The 27,472-nt window shown below is 45.4% G+C and overlaps 1 protein-coding gene across 3 annotated transcripts in view; it reads left to right on the forward strand.

Annotated features, from left to right (window-relative positions):
- Positions 1-15,545, forward strand: part of LOC147009311 (uncharacterized) — a 51,618-nt gene extending 36,073 nt beyond the window's left edge. For 2 of the 3 annotated variants that reach the window (XM_085861858.1, XM_085861857.1), the window contains one exon: positions 12,129-15,545. In XM_085861858.1, the coding sequence (XP_085717984.1) occupies positions 12,137-13,747 (1,611 nt within the window). In that variant the 5' untranslated portion in view covers positions 12,129-12,136 and the 3' untranslated portion in view covers positions 13,748-15,545. Of the gene's footprint in view, positions 1-3,680; positions 4,321-12,128 lie in introns of those variants that run through there. The other variant, XM_085861860.1, reaches the window with a different exon arrangement.
- Positions 15,546-27,472: the final 11,927 nt, after the last annotated feature.

A 27,472-nucleotide genomic window follows, 5' to 3' on the forward strand; every position in this document is an offset into this window, starting at 1 on the left:
GCCCTCCAACAAGTAACGGCGCCATTTTGCCTGCGTGTTCACATGCAGGTGGAAGTGCGCTCTCCATTCCGAGTTCGACGAGGATCAGCCCTGGGCCAGGCTGAATACCAGTATACTTAAAAAGGGAAGGGGTGGGGGGGGGTTTAATTTTCATTTGTCACCCTTTGTCTGTGTTTGTGTCTGTGTATGCGAGGCCTCGACCGTATGATTAATTTAATTATTATTGCTATTATTTCCTTTACATTATCATCGTTGTAAATATTTGTGCATTAAATGTGGTTATTTTGAAGAAGCTATTCGTGTAATTGTAGTGGGTTTCGGATAAACCCCCTTGAGCTGTCGTGGTGCAGCGTCCTATGCTGTGTTCCTCCCCGTGCTCCTCACGGTACTTCTGGGTTGATCGCCTCTCCGCCATTACTCCCATTAACGCGCGTGCATTACTCCCCGAGTCTCAGTTATAGCCTTCAAGGAAGACGCTTTGCCATCCAGCCAAGCCGGGTTTTAATCCGGACCCTGGACACGACAGTACTTTACTCAAGATTAATTGGACAAATGAAGCAAATGTTTCAAACGTCTCAATTTCACCAACATACCCTGTGGAAATGGCATTGGAAATAAACCAATTGAGATTACTAGTAGCTGCCTGACATGTTTGAAAGACAAGTTTATCACTATAATCTCATCACGTGTTATAGTATATGCATTCAAGACCTGGACCGCAATGGAGTAAATCTAGACCTTTTCTTGAACATCTAAGGTCAGTTTTTGTTGGGGGTAGAAATAAAAAATCATTTCTTGGATTGTGTCCCCTGTTCTCTGTAATCCTGTGCTCGATATGTTGTTTTTGAATCATTGCCGGCCGCTATGTTTGTTAAGCTCGAGCTGTGCCTGCCACCATTCCCAGTCTGAAAGTGTTAAAGACAATTCCTAAAGCCAATGGCATAAAGGAAGTGATTGTACCTCTCACAGATAACACGCACTCCTCACACTCTCACTCTTCCTGTATCCCTCTCCGAAAGGACCATATGGTAAACCCTCCCATCTACTTTCTTAACAATCCTCGTGAGGAAATCGAGTCACTCAAACTCCTGAGCGTCACTATCACCCATGATCTTTCTCGGCAAACCACATTTCTAAATTGGCCTCCAAAGTCAGTCGCCGACTGGGCATCCTTCATCATACAAAGTCCTTCCTTAGCACAGCTAAACTCCGATCCACCGACAAGACCGTCATCCACAGCTTGATGGAGTACTGCTCTCCCCTCTCGGGTGGTTCCCCTGCCTCGCTTCTTGCTTATCGGAATCGCTGGCGATGAAGCTGAGTCTATGGGAGTATCACCTTCTCATTACAGACAGATCGGTGGTTTCTCTGTCTTCTACTGCCTCCTTTCTGGTCTGGCAACTCTGCTCTTTCCGTGCTTTGTACCCCCAGGTTTCTGTCGGGTGCACACGGTCCATCATTAACCCCTTCTGGAAAAACGACCTAAATCCAGGAAAACTGCTCACCTCCACTCATTTTTTTTTTCTTTCTTCTTTTTCCTGTCTGTGGAATCAATTTCCATATCCTCTTCAATCTCATTCTTCTCTCCAGGTTCACCAGCAGCTATTCACCACCATCTCAGATCGTCCAAAAATCTAAAACCATGATCTTTTCTCCCCTCGGTAACCCTACCCAAATCTCGACTCCTAATTTTTCAGTTTTTCCTCCTTGGACTTCCCTTCTTCTCCATGCATGCATGGTTTACGTTTTTGTCTGTTACTTCCTGATCCCTTCAGTGTGCTCACTCTTCCACGAGCTTCGACTGTGCCTGTTTACAAAAAAAAAACTCCGAATAAAAGAGTGCAACTAATTATTTTTTCTTTTTCTTTTCAACTTTTTGGAGAAAAATCATATTTGTACTTTGGCCAAATATCCATTTATATTGATACGGCCTGGGCTTTGAGGTTCGCCACGAGAGAAAGCCCTCGGTTTCCTTCTGGTCCTGAGGCCACCAGCCGCGGATAGATAATTCCATGGTCTGGCAGGTTGTTGAAGCAACCATGAACGTCAATTAACCTCCTCAACTGTAACAGGGTCGAACTCTTCGGGCAGAGTTGAGCTGGACATCCACTTTACTTGTGCGCACGCTTCTACCCTAAGCAACAACATGATATTCTGCTGGAGCACGCACCAATGCCAGTGTGGTGGAGTGTCTGGTTATGAAGTCTGCTCCTCGGTCATAGCCTGCTAATTTCTTTAGCAGGTTGACACTTGCTGCCCTTTTTCCAGCTACATCTTCAGCGTGGTTGCGGAAAATAAGGACCCCATCTAACTTGATACCAAGGTAGACCGGTGTGTTGGTAAAAGGAATTAAAGTACCATTCAATCAAACTTGCAGTTGTATATGGGCTTCCTTGGAGCTCAAGTGAAAAGCTGAGCAGGTGGTCTTCTACACATCAAGTCAGAGTCACCATTGATGGTAATTGGTGTGAATTGTGTAAATATCATGAGACAAGGCCTGCTCTACTCCCTGAAAAGTGTCACAGGTCTTTAGGATGTCTAAGTCATCTGCATAGGCCAGTTTCATACCAGAAGTGTGTGGCAAGTCAGCTGCATCGATGTTGAAAAGTGCTGGGGCAAGACCCTTGGGGGAGGCCTTTCTCAAGGGTCCTGGTCCGGCTGGATAGTCCATTTATCAGCACCAAAATCAGCAGTTATAGATGATCTCATTGATGACTTGTACCATACATCTGTCTTGAAGAGCATTGTATAACTTGAGAAGCAGGCCACAGTGCCATACCATGTCATCAGCAGGTGAGAGATCAATCATGAGTGCACCACATTTATTGATGGCCTCAAAAGCATAATCAGTATGTTCTGTGATGACCAGCACCTGATCTTCTGCGCTCCTGAGTTTCCTGAAACCTGCTTGTTCATTCGCGAGAACTTGCTCAAGCAGTGGCTCTATCCTGTTCAGGATGACCCTTTCAAACAATTTGAAGAGAACCAACAGGAGCGAGATCTGGCGGTAACTCTTCGGGTCATTTTTGGGCCTGTTGGACTTGGGGATAGCTACAACATTAGTTCTCTTCCAGGCAAGTGGGGCTTGAGCTATTGCTAAGGCAATGTGATATGAAGGTCCTCAACCATTCTCAAAGAAGGGATTCTGCATGAATGAGCTGTTCAAGATGAATGTTGTCTGGGCCTGGGGCTTTACCACAATTCAGTTTTTCAATTGCAGTCTCAATACAAGTTCAGATGGTGAAACTTCTGTAGTGAGGCCAAGATCAACAGATGTTGAGTGCCTCATCTACTGAACTTGGACTTGACATTGTGGAAGAAAGCTTTATCCCGCTGCGGATATTTGTCATCATTAACGAGTGTACGGCAATTAAATCCGGAGTAACGGGAGGGTTGTCGTTTTGCTGTTCTCCCAGTTCGGCGATTGATCACTTGCCAGGCTTTGCGGCTTGAGTGGGTAAAATTGTTGATCCCAACAGATTCTCGCCATCGTGACTTGCAAACCTCATCCAATCGGGATTTTAACTTGGATGTTGCATGAGAGGCTTCCTCCTCGTTAGGTGCATGGATAAAGGCATCATAGAGCCTTTCACACTTGGGATCCCAGCCTGGTATGTATGTTGTGCAGCAGCCACAGGGGAATGAAGGACTTAGAGGCTACAATGATCCCATCACAAAAAGAAAGATATGCCTCCTCGATGTTGAGGGAGTCTGGGGGAGGAAATGTGGCTACACTGTCTTCTGTCATTTTCCTGTAGCCATCCCAGTCCACTTTGTGAACATTCCATCTCTTAGCTAGAAGGGAGTGTGTTGAGGCCAATAGAGGGGCTCCCTTAATGAGGACAGGTCGATGGTGGGAGCGTGGAAAGCGATCTCGAACCAGTCTTGTCGGTGTTGCAACGCTGTCACCTTTCCACCACACCAGACCAGGCTTTGTTGGGGTGTTCCAGTGGCTTGAGTAGAAAGTTGCTGGTTCACGATGATCAAAGACAAGAGTGTGATCAGACTGGGACGCCCAATTACAAAGTACCTCACCATTTGCCGTGGTGTAGTTATAACTCCAATCGCTCCGTGGTCAATTTAAATTACCTATATAAAGAACAGGGGATGGTACAATGGGGAAGTCACCAAGTCGGAAGAGTACTCATGGTGGCTTGTACATATTGATGGTGTCGAGACCCTGTATTTTGATGACGTGCCATTACAGAACAGAATCAGGAGCTGACATTGCAATCACTCGACAGTCATAGACGGAAGACTTGACTTAAGTTGGAATACCATGGTGCTGGCTGCCTGTAAAAGCGAACAATTTGAAGTCAGGTATGTTTGCTTTACTTTAATCGCATAGGTGTATTTCGTGGAGCAGAATCACAAGTATACCATTTGCGGTAGCTATGTTTGTGGAGTACATCATGCTTTGCAGGCGTGAACCTCTCTATGTTAATTTGCAAAATGCCTGGATCAGCAGTGAGGTGAAGGTTCATCTTGCTGAAAGAGACTTGCGATCTAGCTCGAACAACCAAGCCCACAAAGTATTGCTGACTGTGGATAATGCCCCTGGCCGACCAGGGGCATTATATCCATAATGAGCCGACCACCTTATAAGATCTGGACAAAAAAAAAATCCAGGTTGTTTTTCTGCCACCCAACACCACTTCCTTGCTGCAGCCCATGGACCAAAGAGTCTGACACCCTCAAGGAGAACTACACCCACTTGGTGATGAGGTAGTTGGCCAGTTAAACAGAATGCATGAGTGGTAAAGAACTGGTGGTTAAATTTTGTAAGCAGTTCACCATGAAGAAAGGCATCAACAGCATAGTTGCTGCCTGAGATCAAGTGACAACAAGAAACATTAAATATGTCTGGAAGAAGCTGTGACCTTGGCAGAGCACTGAAAGAGGAAGAGGATAGAGGAGAACCTGCACCTACCCCTACTAAGGAGCTATCAACAAAGACTTTATCCAGAGCAATGGCACTTGTTAATCAGCTATCACACTTGATGACAGAGGAAGAGCCAAACGTCGAAAGAAGCTACAAGTACAAGAGAGAATTGCAAAATGCTTTCAATGGCGACAAAGCGATGCTTGCTGAAAGAAAGGAGACAGCAGTGCAGAAGACTCTTTGGCTTCTTCCAGAAGGTTGAAAGGCCTCGAGTTGATGAACTGACAGCATCAACATCCTCACCTTCTTTAACAACATCAACAACAACTCCATCACCAAGAAGAAGTGCAAAGATGAAGCCAGCATGTCCTCTCCTGGAGTTGTCAGACATGGAGGAAGGGGCAGCCAACCCTGAATCTCTGTCTCACCAATTATCAACACCATGCATCTCAACACCACGACATGATGGCCGAGAGGTACGCACACTCGCTCGAAGCTGTCCATCTTGGGTTTGAATCTCAACCCAGCTATAAACTGTCATCTCAGTGTTTCACAGACAGGGTGTGCCGTCCCTCAGATGGACGTTAAAGTGAACGTCACGTCTGCCAGAATTGGTGGACATTAAAGATCCCTTTGTGGTGTCCTTCGCAAAGAGTAAGGGAGCTATCCCCAGCATCCTGGCCAAATTCCAAATTCCTGCTCTAACCTACAGGGGCATTGCATCAGCAGCACTGCCACACTCTCATTCATTGATACTACTCACAGCCTTGTGCTCTATAGGAAGAAAAGAAAATGACCAGACCCCTATGTATAATATTTTATTGTAATACTTACTATCATTCATGGACCGGTGTTTGTGTGTGTGTTTGTTTGTCGCGCTACTCCTACAGTTCTGGGCTGATTACATCCAAACTTGCTATATGGGATCAGCATGACCCCAATTAATGTGTAGATGTGTTTTTATCTTTGCTGGTGATCTTTGGGTGGGAGTGGGGGAGGGGAGAGGAGAGGAGACAAATTCTCCATGCGAATGTGTATTGTGTAGTGCCGCCTCCAGGTGGGAGAAGGTATTACAAGTCCTCACCCTTTACAGTACTGTCAGACCCCGCGATTCATGGTGGATATGTTTCTGAAAAATACTGCGAATGTCAGGGCATTGTTTAAATACACTAACGGTCTAAAGTTTTAGAACACCCCCATTTTTCCAGTTCTTACTGAAATTTAAACAGTTCAAGTCCAGTGAATAACCTGAAATGGTACAAAGCTAAGCGGTAAACAGCCAGAGGTTAAAAAAAAAAGTTTAGGTTTCCAAAAACTGAAAAATAATGTAAATTTCAGAGTTGTTAAAAAGGCCCTTTTCAGGGAACAAGTAATGGGTTAGCAACTGCAGCTGTTCTGCAGCAATGGAAGTAAATTAAACCTTGAAAGTTGATGTAAACAATTCCTAGAGGTGTCCCAACTTTTGTTGATTAGTTACAAACCCTCTGTCTGTATAACATCAGTGTTAGAACAGATTGTGTTGCTGCACCCTCTGAAGCATTATTTGGACAATATTGCACTGCAGGAAGTAGTATATTGCTCTCATCATGGCGAGAAAAAGACAATAAACAAAGGAAAACAGACAGACCATTATAACTCTTAACAATATCCCCCTTCCGCCACGCGGCGGGGGATAAAAAGTGTAGGTCTTTCCTTTAGAGAAATTGCAAAGAAAGCCAAAGTGTCAGCGAGTACAGTTTCCTACACCATCAAAAGGCACTTGGAAACTGGAGGAAACTCTGACAAGAAGAGGTCTGGCAGACCCAAAGCCACAACACAATCAGAAGACAAGTTTCTGAGAGTCAACAGCTTGTGTGATAGGTGGCTCACAGGACGGCAGCTTCAAGCACAGCTTTAACACTGGTCGAAGTAAGGAAGTCTCAGTTTCAACTGTAAAGAGAAGACTTCGAGCTGCAGGTTTGACAGGTCGAGTGGCAGTAAGAAAGCAATTGCTAAGATGGCAAAATAAGAAAAAGAGGCTTGCCTGGGCCATTACAGGTATGCGTCAGTAGAACATGTTGCATGCTTGGAACAAGATCACCCTAGGGTGGATACCCTGCTAGTAATATTTGAATTAATTTAGTATTTGAAAGATTTCCATTGAATTGTTTGTTTTTTGTTTGTCAGGAACGGAATCCCCCTTTCATCCATTAAGCCAATGGGATTTTGAAGTTCGATTTACATTATTTTGATGTAAACAATATTTTCCATGAATGTTTCTCGGCTGTAAATGCTGTGTGCCTGCACTGTCGACTTACAATTTTAACATGAAATTTGTTTATTTTTTGAATAATTATAATTGGTGACATAAAAGAAGCGTCGACGTAAAAACGATATTGAATTATTGAGTAAATCTTGAAAATTCTCGCTACAGTATATTACATTTGGCTACATATAGTGCCTTCTATAGGTGGTGTATGCCTGGTGTTGGCTTTATGGTTAGGGTGGTGGGTTTGGGATCCCAGGATCCCGAGTTCAAATCCCACTCGGCTGTTGAGTTAACACCAGATGGGGTTGACTCTGCCTTTCATCCTTCTGTGGTCAGCAAAATGAGTGCCAGCTTGCTGGTATCCTGTGTCGAAGTGGCGACCCGTCCAGGATTGTGCCCAATAGCGAAGGAGACTGTGTTGGCAGCACCAACGCTCTGCACAGAGTATAGTACCAATGGATGGATAGGTGGTATAATGTCAGGCATGACATTTGTCAGTTAGTAAAGATTTACAATACCATTGATGTTCTGGGTGCAGCTCAGAGCGGATGCAGATGCAATCTGGGAAGCTAAAAGCTTCGGCTCTTTGCGAAGCTTACAGCTGCTGCAAGCTTACATCACGCTGTGAAGCTTACATCATGTTGTAAAGTGTATACTGCGTTGCAAGGTTCATCCCTAACCCGAACATTTTATCTCCATACAAGCGTGACTCGTTAAGGAGGATTAAAGTGGTCAGTATATATAGATATCTCTATGTAGCAAATTATAAGACTTCATGTAGTAAGAAAGATTGGAATGTATTTTGTACGCGTTTTCACGTAAACGCATTGCACGTCACGTGCATTCGTGCCATTTGAGGTCTGTTTCCTGTTCGTTTGATTTATTGTATTTGATTGATAGTGGAACTCTGATGCATTTCTGAAGTATTGTTATCACAAAACAACATCATTCCTTTCCAGTTTCACGGAGCTTTTAGGAGCTTTTTGAAGCGATTAAAGAACTTTCTCGAAGCTTCTTTAGGAATGAATAATTTAGGAATAAGCTGAAGGCTTCTGTATGAACACTACTCCTTGTGTCTATGTCTGCGTACAACATCCAATGAACCTGCGATACTACGAGCACGAAACCCATAACGGCAGATAAGCACTTGCTGCCGTTAAAGGTGGGTTTCATGGGGGAAAAATACAAACAAAACAATGATCATGAGTATTTGCCACCTCAGGTTGTACCAATAAGTTAAATTTGGGGTCCTGACCCATGGACTATCTCTCGTGGGCTGGAATCCTCATTTTTCTGGATATTGTACAGGCCAAAGGTTTGGCTGAGGCACAAAATCTGCTCTTGCTGAGGCCAGGTTGGTGGAAGTTTGATCTTATACCTTCCCTCATCTAGTCCTGCTGTCCCATCTGGGTTTCCGCTTCAGCCTACTGCCTCTCCTTCATCCTTCCAGACTGAAAGATTATGCATCTGGAATCACTTTGAGAAGAGGATCAGGGAAGACCTTACAGAATATGAATAAGGAACGCACATCATACATTCCCATCCGCTGTCCAGAATAATTGAATAACCTCTGGGAAGGTTTACTCAATTACTGTCTTGTGTTTACTCAATCACTGTCTCATCGTATAGTTAGGTTGATGTCTTCTCTCTGTGAATTCTGTCATGTCTTTTCCTTGTTGAAGAATAACCAAAAAGGGTCATTCCATGTCAAATCAGCCAAAAAAAATGAAATTCTGTGGTAACCTCCTCAGATTTTCCTGAAAAAATTATCAAAGCTACCTTAACATATACGAGGAAGGTTTGCCAAGTTATAGCTCAAAATTTCAAGTAGTGTCCGAGATATGGCCCTACAAACACCCTAGGGGTGTTTCAATTGTAGCAGTCACGAGTTGCCGATTTGTATCTGAAGCATTTTTTGAGGGCTCAAAATTCCAGAGTTTTACAAACAGAGTTCTAAAAATTCACACAAATGGTGTCTATTAGTGAGGCTTTCAGAATCTGAAATAAAAAAATGTTCTTCTTAAAATACTTTTTTTAAGATAAGTCCTCTCAAAAGTAGTGATTTGTAACATGCAGTCAAAAAAATGTGAGTTTTCAAATTGCTGCCAACAGTCAGTTTATTCATCATGAAAAGTTGTGTTGCCTGATTTACATAATCTAGTGACTGGATCATTTACACAAGAAAACTGAAACCTTTTGGAGCAAAATCTTGGGTGCTATAGGTGTCTGAACTTTGCTCCAGACTCAACGACACTGAAATTTACCCCGGTTTTACCCCAAGTGTTCACCATGTTGACAGTTACACAGCTCTTTTAAATTTTTGTCACTTAAAGACACATACATAGGCAAACTGTGGTAGAAAATTCAAGAGTTGTTCTCAATCCCTTCTATTTTAAACAATTTTTATAAAAGGCCCACTATTAAAAAAAACATGTTCAATGAAAGATGTAGAATAAAAACAATAGGTGTGCTTTTGAAGTGGAAGCCATGTCAAGAATTCCTAAGCTGACACCACAATGAACATGCAGTCATGTTTCATGGTCAGAATAACTTTGTGGTTAATTTACTTTGGCTCAAAAATGTATTTTTCCAATTAAAAATGAGATGCTAACACTTATCTCAATCATGAAAAAAGGCACAATGTAAAATGGTGCATTTTGTATGATATAAAAGTAATAAATATTTATAACATTATTAATCTCATGTTATAGAATTAAATTTGCACATAAACATCAAATTTATACCAAGTAAATACTTGTGTAAACCTTTATATTCATGTAAAATATCATAAATGTGGGGTTTGAAGTTTTGAAGTAATTTACAAAAAATGCATCAATTTCTAATGATTCTGCAGTCCCAAAAGTGACTTTAAAAAAAAAAAATTTTTTTTACAAACAAACATAGAGAAAAAAAAATAAAGATATTGTAGGGAAGTATGACTTAAGTGGAATCTAACAATATATAAATCAGTTTAGTGAAGCTTAAAGAAGTGTACCAAAATCATTTCCAAAGTTTGGCATGAAGCACAACTCTATCTTATTTAGGCTTTAACTCAATACACAGCCCTGTAGTAACTGCCAATGCTCATTGTTACATTTCATTATATCCCGGCAATTATAAAACTAATCACTGTTCACTTTGTACAATGGAATCAAGTACATTTGTCCAAACAATTTGATATGAAATTATGAAAAAAAAAGTTGAATCAGATCTTGTACCTACATTTACAAATGGATGTAGACTTTCGTACAATGTACACTTAGTATATAAACAATTACATATGCAAATGAATATTTATAATGGTAATTATTATAATCACATTATGTGTCTTAATTTGTAGTTGAGATTGGCGGCGGCCTTAAACTAAAATATCCTTTTAAAAAATGTGAGCCAAATTAAAGTAACCACATACTTGTTCTGACCAAAAAACACAACAATTTGATCATTGTGGTGTCAGCTTAGGAATTCTTGACATGGCTTCCACTTCAAAAGCACACCTGGTGCTTTTATTCTACATCTTTTATCGAACATGTTTTTCTTAAATAGTAGGCCTTTATAAAAATCATTTATAAATAGAAGGGATTGAGAACAACTCTTGAATTTTCTACCACAGTTTGCCTATGTATGTGTCTTTAAGTGGCAAAATTTTAAAAGAGCTGTGTAACTGTCAACATGGTGAACACTTGGGCTAAAACCGGGGTAAATTTCAGTGTCGTTGAGTCTGGAGCAAAGTTCAGACACCTATAGCACCCAAGATTTTGCTCCAAAAGGTTTCAGTTTTCTTGTGTAAATGATCCAGTCACTAGATTATGTAAATCAGGCAACAAAATCCTTCATGATGAATAAACTGACTGTTGGCAGCAATTTGAAAACACATTTTTTTGACTGCATGTTTCAAATCACTACTTTTGAGAGTACTTATCTTAAAAAGTATTTTAAGTAGAACATTTTTTATGTCAGATTCTGAAAGCCTCACTAATAGACACCATTTGTGTGAATTTTTAGAACTCTGTAAAACTCTGGAATTTAGAGCCCTCCAAAAATGCTTGATACAAATCTGCAACTCGCGACTGCCAGAATTGAAACACCCCTCGGGTGTTTGTAGGGCCATATCTCGGACACTATTTGGAATTTTGAGCTATAACTTGGCAAACCTTCCTCATATATGTTAAGGTAGCTTTGAGAATTTTTTCAGAAAAATCTGAGGGGGTCACCGCAACCCCCGGCTGAAATGACACAATGACTGAAAAGTAAAGCCTGTATCTCACTGGGCTGCCACATCTCGCAACTATTTGGAGACACAAAATTGCGATAAAACAGCGATAATTTTCACTTGAAATCACACTGAATATATTTTTCCGTATGTCTCACGAAAATCTCACATTTGCGTATGTCTCAAGTCATTGAGAACAAATTGCGATACAATTACGAAACTCTCAGGGGTCCCAGGACAGATTATCATTTTTTTCTCCAATCAGTCACAATTTAGTTTCATAGATCGCCAATCCCTCACAAAGTTGTCTCACATTTGTCGCACCTTCTGACTCACGGAAACTAAATTGAGAAGGGTTTGAGACCGGTTCGAGACAACCGCGACGACTCTGCGACTATTTTGAGAGAAAATTTGTCGCACAAATTTTTTGAACATGTTCAAAATTCAAGCGACACCAGAGCGACGTCCTGTGACTCACGCGAGGAAATTGAGAACCACCGCGAACGTTTCAAGACATTTTGGAGAATCCCGTTCGCATTTTGTCGCGAGCTGTCCGCAGCCCAGTGAGATACAGGCTTAAGGTAGCTTGTGTTTACTCAGTCACACCCATTTTGGAACATCGAAAATTTTACCATTTTTTTGAATTCTTAAAATGGAACTTCTCCATAGAGTGGAAAACAGAAATATGGCAAATGGTTAATCTAATCTGAGTGAAATATTTGTTAATTTTGCAACATTTTAGAATTTTCTGAATTTTGAATGCTTTTTCTGATTTGTCTTTCCAGTGAATCAAATGAAACTGGTTTCTTGTTCCAACTGTTCCCAGTTGTTCGAATCAAAAGTTTTCAATCGTCACATGACACAAACCGTTACTCAAGAAGTTGGCACATTTCACAGCGTGTCTTACAACCGCAGTTGTAAAAACTGTACAGAGACCCTGCATATCCAAGGAAGTAAGAGACCATATGCCTGTTCTGTGTGCAAGAAATCATTTACCGTGTCGGCATCTTTCAAACGACATCAAAGAACACACACAGGAGAGAGGCCATACAAGTGTTCTGTGTGTCATAAGGCCTTTGTTCGTTCATCGCATTTGCATGAACATCAAAGAACACACACAGGAGAGAGGCCATACAAGTGTTCCGTGTGTCATAAGGCCTTTGTTCATTCATCGCATTTGCATGAACATCAAAGAATACACACAGGAGAGAAGCCCTATAAGTGTTCTGTGTGTTTTAAAGCCTTTCGTCAATCACTTCACTTGAAGGTTCATCAACGAACACACACAGGAGAGAAGCCGCACAAGTGTTCTGTTTGCAACAAGAATTTTTCTTCCTCATATTTCCGTGAACATATAAAATTGCACAGTCGAGAAAAGCCGTACAAGTGTTCTTTTTGCAGCAAGGATTTTGTTTCTTCATCACATTTGCATCAACATGCAAAAATACACACAGGAAAGAAACCACACAAGTGTTCTGTGTGTCTTAAGGCCTTTGGTGTTGCAAAAACTTTGAAGGTTCATGAAAGTATACATACAGGAGAGAAGCCATTCAAGTGTTTTGTTTGCAACAAAGTTTTTAATCGTTCCTCATGTTTATATCAACATCGAAAAATACACAGTGGAGAGAAGCCGTACAAGTGTTCGGTTTGCAACAAGGTTTTTGGTCGTTCCTCGCATTTATATCAACATCAAAAAATACACAGTGGAGAGAAGCCGTACAAGTGTTCTGTATGTCTCAAAGCCTTTGTACGACCACTTCACTTGAAGGTTCATCAAGGAACACACACAGGAGATAAACCATACAAGTGTTCCGTGTGTCTTAAGGCCTTTCTTTGTTCATGGCATTTGCATGAACATCAAAGAATACATACAGGGGAGAAGCCCTACAAGTGTTCTGTGTGTTTTGAAACCTTTGTTCGATTACGTCCCTTAAAGGTTCATCAAAGAACACATACTGGAGAACAGCCAAATAAGTGTCATGTTTGCAACAAGAATTTTACTTCTTCCTCATATTTAGTTGCACATCAAAAAATACACAGCGGAGAAAAGCCCTTCAAGTGTTCTGTTTGCGGTAAGGATTTTGGTTTTTCCTCACATTTGTATGAACATCAAAGGATACACACAGGAGAGAAGCCACACAAGTGCTCTGTGTGTTTTAAAGCATTTGTTCATAGTGCAACATTGGGAAAGCATCATAAAATACACACAGGAGAGAAGCCCTACAAGTGTTCTGTGTGCTTTAAAGCCTTTGTTCGATCACATCACTTGAAGGATCATCAAAGAACACATTCAGGAGATAAGCCGTACAAGTGTTCTGTTTGCAACAAGGATTTTGGTCATTCCTCAACAATGAAAAGACACGAAAGAATTCATGCAAGAGAGAAGATATCAACGTCACTATGAGACAGGTTTTCACACCGAAGGAAAAACCTGAACAGGTACCACCTGACCCTAAAACTATCACAAGCAAATCTGCAGATGAACAGAATGGGTTTAAAAGAAGTGAGCTCATACATTGTGGAGACCATCCTCTATTGCAAAGTATATTGCATGCATGAAGTATTGGGGATACACGGAAAAAGGACAACGTTTTGTGAAACAATTAAAAAAGGCAAAAGTATTTTCAAAATCACATAAAGTTGAACTGAAAAAGATCATTATAGTCACAACTAAAAGGACAATCGGAACAGCACATACCTCCGCCAGGCTGATTAGTTTACATTTTGTATCCCACTGAATGGCTGGATCGGGATTTGAACCTGAACTAAAATTTAATCAGCTTGGTCTTGTTAAATACCCAACTCATCCACCATGTTTCGTCCGAATCCGTCCATAACCTTTTGAAATATCGTGCTATATGTCGTTTTTGGCCCTATCTCTCAATGGTGAAGAATCGCTTCAAAAAGTCTCGGATTCAAATCCGGATCTTAATCAAAATCTAATCTTTTCTTTCGTGTCACATAACCAAGCTCTCTACCAAATTTTGTCCAAAACCATTCACAACTTTTTGAGATCTGTTCACAGCAGACAAACAAACAAGAAAGATGTCGTGTATAGCACGACACTTGTGAAATACCTAAAACAAATTTGACCATAAAAATAGTTGGTGGTTGAATTCAGTGACCTGATATGCAAATCCTCTTCAAATTTCAAGTCAATCGGATGGAAATTGCGAATTTTAGAAACATCACCGAAGTTGTTGTTGACCTTTAGCCAATGTTGACCTCAAAAATAATTGGTGGTTTAATTTGGTGACCTGACATGCAAATCCTCTTCAAATTTCTCGTCAATCGGATGGAAATTATGGATTTTACAAACATAACCTTATTTGTTGACCTTTGGCCGATGTTGACCTTTTGACCTCAAAAACAATAGGCTTCTTCGCAAGGCCCGGAGTCAGGCGCGGCCACGCCAGCTGCCGTGGGGAGCAGACGTCGTGACCTGCCCACCGAGACACCTCGAGGGTACAGGTAACCTGCACGGTCTCATGGGCCTTTTTGTGTCATCCACGGCCCACGACCATAAAGGTCTCCGGACCCCGTCTACGCCCTTGCCTGTGAGGAGGTCTTTCCATTTCTTTTATTTTGTATGACTGCTGTGGCGCCATGTCCCTGTAAGTAGAACCTGTTAAGTGCATGTACATTCTCATTATAGTCGGTCGTAATGTTTTCTATTTCTTGCCTGTACATTGCATTACTCCCTTGCTTGTGTTGTGTGTGTAATACGTGCTTTATAATAAATGTCCTTGTGTGAAATGTATCCCGTTCGTCGTGTCCTATTTCCCTTTTGAAAGTGCCATCTTGCATCGTGGAATAATTCGTAGTGGGTTTTGAACGCCCGGTAAAGACAATCGGATCCGTCAAGGTCGGCGATAACACCGCTCGTTTATCACTGTAGTACGGAACAGACCGCTTAAGCGGTTCATGTCCCAGGCCGACCTGCGGCACGGTGCAGCCCCTCAGTAGGTTACCTGCGCGGGTACTTAGGTATATCGACATTCAGCGATTCACCCTATTTCGCGCGGGTGGAATGCGGACTGGGCTGTGGTGAGGTTAAACCCCCACCCGTCACTGGTTCTTGGCGGTAGTTCCAGGAGGGTCACGACTGAATTGTCCGTCCGGTGGGCGAGCTGCTACTATTAGTGGAAGGCGGCAGTTCGCACGCCGGCGGGCGCGAATTCGCAACAATATTATGAACAGATTTGGATGTTGGGCCATCTCAAAATTTTTGATGGCAGTGGAAAATGGCTGCCACAGCCATCAGCAGCTGAATTTGAGATGGCCCAATATCCAAATCTGTTCATAATGTGTTAGGCTACCAGTGTGCCAAATTTGGTGCTTTCCTCACAAAATGCACAATTGTTATGCTATATTTAGCTAAGTTGCCGCACTAGTGGGCTTCCATGGGCTTCCGTTATCCCTGTGTCGTAAGAGGCGACCAGGGTTGCATCAGGAAGGGCATCTGGCGTAAAACCTGTGCCAAATCATTACGCGGATCATAACGGATGATCCGCTGTGGCGACCCCTAACGGGAGCAGCCGAAAGAAGAAGAAGATACATTACATACACACATATTATACATGACATAATATACATATTATACATGACATTTGAAGTATTATATACATGACATTATACATATTACATACACACATATTATACATGACATTAGTATTATATACATGATATATACACATATTATACATGACATATTAAACATATCATATACACATATTACACATGACATATTAAATATATATATATATATATATATATATATATATATATATATATTGTTACGGTTCTATGAACCATATGCATACAAACATACAGTTGTCCCGAAGTCAGTTATTCCGTGAAGTATATGTGCAGATAGAACCCCTCCTTGTGTGTAGTGAGCAGACACTGGGGTGTGTTGCGATGTTTTTTTTAGTTAGATAAATAAATCATATCCCATCCATGACAACCCACAGTACCCTCTGCCTACTCGCACCTTCATCTCACTGGCTACTCTCGCATGGGCTGAACAAGCACATGTTCGCCTACTTGCCTAACCGGCGACTCGCTTCCGAGGCAGAATCTTTGTGTAGTACCTTTTTGGCGAGTCCGAACACACGCGAAGTGGGCGGCCTGCCTGGAATGGCCAAAACCCCACCCAGAAAGGGCGGACCCATGGAAGCCCCATCCAATCAGGGTGAACAGTGATGTCAGCTTCACCAAGGCCCCTCCCCGCTGAGTGAGATATATAAATTATGACACCATTCATTCAGAGTGGGCTGGTGAGCTAGAAAGTGAGTCGTCGAGAGTGAGCTGGAAAATGAGTCGTCTTGAGCGGAGCGTTGGGGTGAGACAGTTCGTCAGCTGATAGCGGAAGAAAGGAGGAAGGTCGTGGAATGGTTGTGCTCTTTTGGGGTTGTTCATTTTTGAGTGAAAGAGCTGGGAAGACCTCCACCCGACCTTGACCGGGTCCCTCGTTGGGTCCTGTCTGCAGCCCTGATCCCCGCCTCGGACTCCGCTCTACTCGAGCCGGGCTCCTTCGCAGACGCGGTCTCCACGCGTTCGGCCATGGACCGAGCCGCAAGACCATTGACATGTGCCGCACCACGGAGCATCCCTTCCCTCCAACGTTCAGGTACCCGAAAGAACTGCGCCCTCAGCTCACCTCCCTCTCTGGCTGCGGGGGTCCTTTGCCATACATCTGGGTTTATTTTCGTCTGAGTGTGTGGCTCTGTCTTTAAGTAGAATTGCATAAGTATTTTTATTTGATCATTGTAAATATTGCCTGTTTTATTCCCACGTAAGTCTGCTCTGTGTCCTTCTTTTGTAAGTTAATTGTAAATAAATTATTGTAGAAATGTTCCCAGTTCGTTTTCGTGTTTTCCTTCATTGGTCCAGCATGGTTCGGATTTAAGTTTAACCGGGTCTTTATCCCCGATAATCTGTTCATTCTCGCCGGTATGTTCTTGGTAGTTCCGCTCGCTGCATCCGATCCAGAAAGGTGGTTGGTAGAGTTGGTACTTGGTAGAGTGATCCGGATCGGGCAAGGCGTGGTTCCCTGATAGACAACACCGCGTGGTTAATTAGGTAAATTGGTTCCAGACACAAAGACTCTAAGCTACGCGGTGGAGGTATTTGCATCCACGGCTGGTTAAGCGACCCGCCGCGTCACGGAATTATCCGTGAGCGACGGCCTACAATTCCGGGAGTCCGGTGGGAGACGACGTAACTTCCCCCACCTAGCAGTCACTCTCGCCACCGGTCCCCGGCCCGCCACAACACATATATATATATATATATATATATATATATATATATATATATATATATATATATATATATATATATATATATATATACATATACATATTATATACACACATATTATACATGACATTTTAAGTATTATATACATGGCGTATAATACATATTATATACACACATAATATACATATTATATACACACATTATATAAACACATATTACACACATATTATGCATGACATATTACACATTATATAAGCACATATTATACATGACATTATACATATTATCCATCCATCCATTGGGACCACACACTGTGCAGAGTGTTGGTGCTGCCTAAGCAATCTCCTTGGCTATTGGGCACAATCCTGGACGGGTCACCACTCCAACACAGGATACCAACAAGCTGGCACTCATTTTGCCGACCTCAGAAGGATGACAGGCTGAGTCAACCCCACATGGTATTAATTCAACTGCCAAGTGGGATTTGAACTCAGGACCCGAGGATCCCAAGCCCACCACCCTAACCATTAAGCCAACACCAGGCATATACATATTGTCGCGGGGGTGACCCGCCCATGATAACCCCCCGACCCAAATTTGTCGGAGCCAGTCGGTTGACACCGACAACCCCCGGACGGCCGAGCGGTTCCTTATTAAGAGGAGGTGGAGATGTTGATCAATGGAGATTTCAGCACGTGCTCAAAGGGCATGGCAGAGGGTAATGGCAGACGGGAGGAGTGCTGGGAATGGAAAGGATACCCAGGGTGTTTATCTGCGAAACCCACTGTGATTACACGAATAGTTTCTTCAAAATAAAAACATTAAATGCAAAAACACAAATATCTACAAGACGATAATGCAAAAGGAAATAATAACAACAATAATAAATAAATAAATCCCACGGTCGAGGCCCCGCACATTGACGCGGATACAAAGGGTGACTAAAATAAAAAGAAAAACCCTCCTTTTAAAGTATACTGGTACTTAGCCTGGGCCAGAGCTGATCCCCGTGGAACCCGGAATCGGGGGCGCTTCCACCAGCACGTGCACACGTAGGCAAAAAATGGCGCCGTCACTCATAGCCGGCCAGACGTACACCAGGCAATCCGCAAGCAGCTTTTTCCACATGAAGACTCCAAAAACGTGCCAGCCTCCCTCTTCCAAAGGTGCCACCTACATATTGTACATTATGTATTATACATATTATATACACATATTATATGTGACGTATTGCACATTATTTACACACATATTATACGTGACATGTTAAACATATAATTTCCACGCATTATACATGACATATTGTTGTGGGGCCGGGTCTCGGCGGCGAGCACGACCGCTAGGGGGAGCAGTAGAGTCGGCTCCACGGAACACCCGGAATTTAGGTCGTACCTTTCCGATAAATCCGAAAGGTCACGGGTCCCTTATCAGACCGAAGATCGGCAATAGGTCAACCACGTGGGATAGGGTTAATTGCCAACTTAAACATACCTAAATACCCATGCAGCCCAACTACCGGGGAACCACACCCTCGGCAGGCCTCGAGCGGAACGAGCCGTTACAGTGCTCGAACCGTGCCTAACCCGAGCGGACCATCCGCTCGGGTTAGGCACGAGGTCCGTCGGTCCAAATGCACAATTACGGCAGCAACGGCCTTCCTGACCCCCAATATGCACCGTGGCAAACCAATGGTAGAAAGGACAAGGACGAGCTGGTACATTCATAAAAGGGGAATTTATTTACAACAATAATTGGGGATCGAGGGGAGCACGTAAGGGCAGAGTTATCCGAATATAGCAAGGCAAATATTGTACAAGGAACACAGGTACTTAACAGTTTCTACTTATCAGACGGGGCCCACGGACACAGACACACACACACACACACACACACACACACACACACACACACACACACACACACACACACACACCCAGAAATGGACCCCGGTGGGTCTTTATTGAAGGCCTCCAGCTCGAAGAAAGGTGAGCTGGAGACCAGAGCAAGCTTGGACCTGTCCACCTCGTGCGGTCTTCGACGTTCTGGCTCGGCGGGACTCGGACCCGCAACAATAATGCCACTCCAAGCACCAGGGATGGAGGGTGAAGGATGGACGCCACCCAGCACGAGGGCGAACAAGGCAGCGAGCGCCAGCAGGCAAGGCGAGGCGATCCGAGACGATCCGGCAAGCAAACCCCAACTGCCCCCAGTCGGATCGCGCCGATCAATTATTCACTCCCCATCCAGGGGGGAGGGGACTCCGTCTCGTAACCCAGCCCCCCCTTACTGGACGGTTTTGGGGCGCAATCCGCTCGTTGCCCCTGTGATTGGCCAAAAGGGGTGCCAAGTCCACTGATTGGACCGGGGGGGGGGGGCGTGGCAGGCGTCACGGCGGACCGCCCCTCAAACAGGAAGATGAGTAATATTGTCCTGCGTTGGCTCCCATTGGCCGAACGATGGCAAACTCGCTCGCATCTCTCCGATTGATCAAGAGAGACGCCAAGTCCTTCATTGAACTCCGCCCACCGCGAGCGTTATGGCGTCAGGATGGAGCGAAGGTGTTGTTGTTGTTGTTGTTGTTGTTGTTGTTGTTGTTGTTGTCGTTGAAAATGTAAAAGAAAACCCTGACTATCAAAATTCCGCGGCACACGAACATTTACTCACCCATTAAACAAAGGGACGGGACCCTGACTACAAACACATACTTACCGATATAACTGATCTTCAGGACCTGGCTGTTGTGTGCAATTAGCTTCCACATTCGTAACAATATTATATACACGACATATTTAACATATTATAGATACACATATTTTACATGACGTGTTACACATTATATACATACATATTATATGTGACATGTTGTACTGTATATTATGTACAGTATATAAAACTGGGTGGAAAATCTATTCTTCGTTCACCTTCTTCTTCACTTATAATGAATGATGTGAGTCTCATTCAATCCCGTTTCTCATATCGATTATATTCAGAAAATGCTGTTATACACCGCCCTTTAAAGCGTCACAAAGCATGTCGCTCTACTTGCTACACCGATGAAAAAAAAGGATACGAAAAAGCAGCAGATATTTCCATAATTAATTCACACGATTTTTAAAGGGTGAACGTTTTTCCTTTTTTAAAGCAATTACGCAAACATTCGTATTTCCATTAGCGAAGCGACGGGTCTTACTTCTGGTGGCTTTGAAACGAACAACCAAGCAGCTTGGTGAGCGCTGGCCAAGTGGCTTAAGCACTCAAGCAAGCACTCCAACGGAACGCCTGGCGTGGCAAGCGGTTACCGATCATGTAAACCCATGCACCCGGAAACGCCCAAGCAATGTCCGAATCGGATTAATGTCCGAAATTCTCCTCTAACATTTCAGGAGTCTTAACTGCTGCTAAGTTCAATTCTGGAGCCTATGTTTTGTAATTCGGTTTATTTTAGGAGATTCTCGAGGTTATCACTTGTGTGGAAATGAAATAAAGCCACAAACGGTGGCATCTCCGGGTGTGTATAAGCATTGCAATGTACCCAGCGATTCGTAGGTATGCTGAACAGACATTCGATAATATGAGTGAGGAAAGTGAAGAATTTTTTTTTATCGTTAAGAAATCGTTGTGGCCTGTTCCAAGTCAAGGCATTGTTGAGCAGGCCAGACAAAATGGCGCATTAAACCTCAGCGAGGTAACCAGATGTATGAAGACTCCATCGAGAGCGAGGTGGCCGAGGATGCGCTTGATGAAGGATATAATTAAATAAGGCTGTTGATTATCTTCAAAAGGGTGTTTTAATTAACCCAAACACCCAATTTTTAACCTCCTCCATCGAAGATGGACGGAGGTTACTGTTTTCACCCCTGTCTGTTTGTTTGGTTGTTTGTTTGTGAACAGTATTATGGAAAAACTCCTCGACGGATTTTGACGAAACTTGGTGGGGGGGTTAGGTCTGGTCCAAAGACCATGCTATTAGATTTTGGACTTGGTCCAAAGTCCAATATGGCCACTATGGTGGCCATTTTGAAAAAAATTGATTTTTTTTGTTTGCCTTTCTACATGTTTTAAGTGATTTCCAACCAAAAAAAATAGAAAATTGTTTGAGAAAAAAAAGAAAAAAAAAACTTAGAAAATTTTGCAACTTTTTTTTTCAACAAAATTTCGATTTTTTTTGTTGCATTTCTACATGTTATAAGTGATTTCCAACAAAAAACATGCCAAAATTATAATTGCAGCTGATTTTGGAACTTCAGGTGGATATACCCACGTAAAATCAATTTGTCTCAAGGAATCTAGTTATGACGAATGAATTGAGTATGTAAAAGTTAAAAGTAAAAGGGAAAGTTGCAAACTAACTCTGTGAGCACTGTTGACGTCAAATTGAATGAATAGGATATCAGGTTCATTTGAGTGACCAGCAGTATTGGCAGCGGAGGTTTTGCACTCTACCTAGTGCTCCCCCTCGAGTTACTCCTGTACTCCCTTGGAGTTTTCTCTACGTATGCAAAGTTTCAGGCTGATAAGTTTCATGGTTTTGGAGATACAGAGGAGACACACACACACACACACACACACACACACACACACACACACACACACACACACACACACACACACACACACACACACACACACACACTGACATTTATGAGTATATAGACACATATTATACGGAACATGTTATGCATATTATACATATTATCTACACACATATTATACTTTATCAAACAGAAGATAAAGAAGGAAAGAGGAAAGATGGAGTCTGTGCTGTATCACGTGATTGGGTTTTCGTATATCATGACTCGCCCGCTAGGGGTGGCAGTGATGTACATTCGGACGCGCAATAAAGCGGAGTTACTGCTACGCTCTCGCCCTCCATGTTCCGCTGCACCTCGGACACCCCAGTTGGCTGACGAGGATGGTTGATCGACGAGTCACAGCACACGGACAGGTGCCCATTTTCGTCGGAGACGACTTCGAATTGTTTTCGGAACAATTGGGGTGCTATTTCCACGCGAATGATGTGGTCGACGAGAGCAAACAGAAGTCGATCTTGCTCGCCTCGCTGTCGGCGGAGCATTATCGACTACTGAGTGATTTGGTGGTGCCAGACAAGCCCAGTGGGGAGGCACTGTCGTTTCGGGACATTGTGCAGAGGATGAAAGCACACATGGCGCCGGAGAAGTCATTACAGCTGGCTCGATACCAGTTCGATCGCCTCACGAAAGATACAGGGGAGCGCGTCGCTGATTTCGTGGCGCGAGTGAAGCATTCTTCCGTGGCCTGCAATTTCATGGCAGAGGAGCGTCCAGCTCGGCTGAGAGATCGTTTTATTTCCGGTTTGCAAGATGCGAAAATGGTTCCGGCAGTTCTATGGCTGAAGGGTGAAGCCATTACATTTACCTCGGCGGTCGACACTGCTGCAGCTGTCGAGCAGACTCTCGGAGATGTTCGGGCCATCACCGGCCACAGCATGCCGGATGGCCCGGGGGCCCACGCGGTGTCGCGAGCGCCCGGGACGCACGCACGATCTTCGGTGCGGGTCGGGGCCTGACGTTCTCGCGCGGCCGCACGAGCGGCGAGGCGACCCCGCGGATGTGTTTGGGATGCGGAGGTCGACACCTGCACCGTGTCTGCCCGTTTAAAAGCACCGTGTGTTTTCGTTGTCACAAGGTGGGTCATCTGAAGCATGTGTGCCGAGGGGCGTTGGCCACCGTTAAGGTCATGGACGGCAATGTGCGAGGCGACCTCAGCGACCCGGGGCGGAACCAGCAGCTGTTGATGGGCCTGTTTTCAATTGGCCCTGCGGCGGCGCACCCAATGACGGTGGAAGTCGAAGTGAACAACACGCCAATCACGTTTCAGGTTGATACGGGAGCGGCGGTGTCGATCATCGGCAAACAGACCGCACGTAGACTCAACGACCTGAAGCTTATCAGGTCCGACCTCACACTGTTCACATACACCCGCGAGAAGATAACGCCAGTCGGGATGGCAGACGTGTCTGTGCGGTACCAAGGCCAGGTCGCCGCGCTTCCGTTGTATGTTGTGCGGGGGAGGGGTCCGTCTCTCCTCGGCTGAGACAGGCTGACCCGCATCAGGCTAGACTGGGCCACCATTCACCTTGTGCAAGCCGTGCCGAGCCGATGGGAGGATCAGTTGGAGAAGATTCTGCAAAGACATCAAGGCTTGTTTTGCGACGACCTTGGGAAACTCAAGGGCATGGAGACAAAGCTCTTCCTGAAGGAGGGGGTGGTTCCTCGTTTTTGTAAATCACGACCGGTGCCGTATGCCCTGCGGGACAAGGTCAAGGGTGAACTGGATAGGCTGGAGGCCTGTGGAGTGATCGAACGGGTGTCGTACTCAGATTGGGCCACCCCGGTCGTCACGGTGCTGAAACGGAATGGAGACGTCCGATTGTGCGGGGACTTCAATTCCATGGTTAACCCGGAGCTCAGCGTGGAGCAATATCCACTGCCGTCAATCAATGAAATATATGCACGATTGGCGGGGAGTCAATACTTCACGAAGCTTGATCTGCGTGATGCATATTTTCACCTGCCAATCAATCACTTTTTGAAATTTTGATTTTGACAATCAACACGTGTCAAGGACTCTATCGGTATACCCGATTCTGTTTTGGAATTGCTTTGGCCCCGGCCTTGTGGCATAAAGCCATGGATCAGGTTTGCGTTGGCCTGCCCGCTCAAACCTACCTGGACGATGTGCTCATTGCGGGGAAAACGGCTGACGAGCATCTTGCGAACATTGCCCAAGTGCTGACGAAGCTAGAAGCGTGCGGCCTGCGCTTGAATAGAGACAAGTGCGCGTTCTTCAAGCAGCGCTTGGAATATCTCGGGAACATCATCACGCCGGAGGGGCTGTTGAAAGGCCCTCGGAAGGCGGATGCGATTCAGCACATGCCACCGCCTCGTGACAATACGCAGCTGCGCTCGTTCATTGGTATGGCCCAGTAATTACCAGAGGTTCGTGCACGGGCTCAGCTCACAGCTTGCGCCGTTAACGCGGTTGCTCAGGAAGGACGAGCGCTGGGCCTGGGGGCCTGCACACCAGGCGGTGTTCGACCGCGTCAAGCGGCTGCTCACAGAGGATACGGTCCTCGTGCACTACGAGCCTGCGCGTCCGCTCTTATTGGCATGCGACAGCTCTGCATATGGCATCGAGGCAGTGCTCTCCCACAGGATGGACGATGGTTCCGAGCGGCCTGTTTGTTTTGCATCCCGGACCATGTCCGCAGCAGAGTGGGAATATGCCCAGATCGAGCGCGAGGCTCTCAGCCTCGTCTGGGGTGTGCGGAGGTTTCATCAATACCTGCTGGAGCGGCATTTCACTTTGCAGACGGATCACAAACCTCTTCAATTCATCCTGAGACCCGAACGCGGGGTACCGGTGGTAGCGGCTGCGCGGATACAGCGGTGGTGTCTGTTTCTTGCTGCGTACAATTACGATATTCAGTTCCGGAACACCGAAAAGCATGCTAACTGGGACAGCCTCTTGCGCTTGCCTTGCGCGGAGGGTCCAGCTGCGTCTGAGTAGGCCGACCGGGTTGATGTGTTTGCGCTGGGCCAGGCCCAAAGCGGGCCGATCACGGCCAAACAGGTCGCGGTGGAATCGGCTCATGATCCGGTGCTCGCCCGTGTCGTCCAGGCGATTTCTATGGGGAATTGGAGCGATCTACCTTCAACACCGGCATTTCAGCCTTTCGCGTCGCGCGCATCGGAGCTGTCGTTGGTCCAACGGTGCGTTATGTGGGGAATGAGGGCGGTGATTCCACCGAAGTTCAGGCAGCGGTGTTTAGAAGAACTGCATGTCAGTCACCTTGGCCTCGTGAAGACCAAGAGTCTTGCTCGTAGCCTGTTGTGGTGGCCGGGGTTGGACAAAGACATTGAGCAGTTGGTTAAGCGTTGCACCACGTGTCAAACAGATGCTGATAACCCGCGTCGAGCTTCAGGACTATGGCCTACCCCAGACAGGGCCTGGCAGAGGGTCCATGTGGATTTTGCGGGGCCGGTTAATGGCAAAATGTTTTTGATTGTGATCGATGCATTCTCTAAATGGCCGGAGGTTGTAGTAATGCAGCATACATCAGTGAACATGACAGTAGAAAAACTGCGGACGATCTTTGCTAATAAAGGGTTACCCGAGGTTCTGGTCTCTGATAACGGTCCGCAGTTCATCGCAGGTGTATTTGATGAGTTTATGCGTCAAAATGGTATTTGACATGTAAGGTCCGCACCGTATCATCCTGCAACGAATGGGCAGGCAGAGTCATTTGTTAAAATGTTGAAACGGGCTTTGTACAGGGGGGGGGGGTGTTGCACCTGTGCAGACGGTGGTCGATGTCTTTTTGCTCCAATACAGGAACGCTATTCATCCTGTCACTGGCGATTCTCCTGCCATTCGTCTCTATGGACGGGCATTGCGGTCCAGACTGGATTTGCTGCAACCTGGAGGGTCGGTGAGTGGGGCGGTGTCGCGCCCGACGCTGCTGCGCGGTTTTGATGTGGGACAGCGGGTAATGGTGCGCGATTATTTCCACGGGTCCAAATGGGTGCCGGCTGTGGTCTCTGTGGTACTGGGGCCGGCGAATTGCATGGTGCGGACTGATGGTGGGGAGGTGTGGAAGCGGCACGTGGACCAAATGCATGATCGCTGTTCAGCGTCACCCCCCCCCCCCGTGCCGAGCGATGTGGGACCCCCACCTGTAATGTCGCCATGGCCAGACGTTGTATCGCCAGGGCCGGACGTGCCGACGCCCACGAGGTGTTCACCTGATTCAGTCCTGCCCGAGAACGACGAGCAAGCTTGTCGGCCGGGGGCGGTTGTTGTTGCGGATGGGGCGAGTCCGGCAAGGGTGTCACCTTGACCAAGCCGGGAGGCGTCTGAGCCTGGGCCGTCTGGCGTCGCTGCCCGTCCGAGGCGGGTCAGGAGACGGCCGTGGTACTTGGAGGATTTTGATTGTTGATTGGTTTCGTTTGGTCATGTTATAATTGTCATTTCATCATTACAATTGTCATTTTACGTGGGGAGGAGTGTGCTGTATCACGTGATTGGGTTTTCGTGTATCATGACTCGCCCGCTAGGGGTGGCAGTGATGTACATTCGGACGCGCAATAAAGCGGAGTTACTGCTCGCCCTCCATGTTCCTCCATTACACTCTCGCCCTCCATGTTCCGCTGCACCTCGGACACCACACAGTCATCAGGAGGAACGTGGAGAGGATTCAGGTTTCAGTTGCTATGCTACTCCACTACTCTCAAACCCATCCAGGCGGGGGTAGAGAGAGGGGAGGGAGAAGGGAGGGAGACCGAGGAGGGGTGGTGGAGCGAGGAGGGAGGGGATCAAGGAGGGAGGGGGAGCAAGGAAGGAGGGGGAAGGGAGGAGAGGTGGGGAGTGAGGATGGAGGGTGGAGTGAGGAAGGGTGGGGGAGTAAGGAGGGGTGGGGGAGTGAGGAAGGGTGGGGGAGTGAGGAAGGGTGGGGGAGTGAGGAAGGGTGGGGGAGTGAGGAGGGGTGGGGGAGTGAGGAAAGGTGGGGGAGTGGGGAGTGAGGAGGGGTGGGGGAGTGAGGAAGAGTGGGGGAGTGAGGAAAGGTGGGGGAGTGAGGAAGAGTGGGGGAGTGAGGAGGGGTGGGGGAGTGAGGAAAGGTGGGGAGTGAGGAGAGTGGGGGAGTGAGGAGGGGTAGGGGAGTGAGGAAGAGTGGGGGAGTGAGGAAGGGTGAGGGATTAAGGAGGGGTGGGGGAGTGAGGAAGGGTGAGGGAGTAAGGAGGGGTGGGGGAGTGAGGAAGGGTGGGGGAGTGAGGAGGGTGGGGGAGTGAGGAAGGGTGGGGGAGTGAGGGAGGGTGTGGAAAGG

This window comes from Eptatretus burgeri, chromosome 17 (genome assembly GCF_056783735.1).
Source record: "Eptatretus burgeri isolate ZD-2024b chromosome 17, Ebu_testis_v1, whole genome shotgun sequence".
Taxonomy (NCBI): Eukaryota; Metazoa; Chordata; class Myxini; order Myxiniformes; family Myxinidae; genus Eptatretus; species Eptatretus burgeri.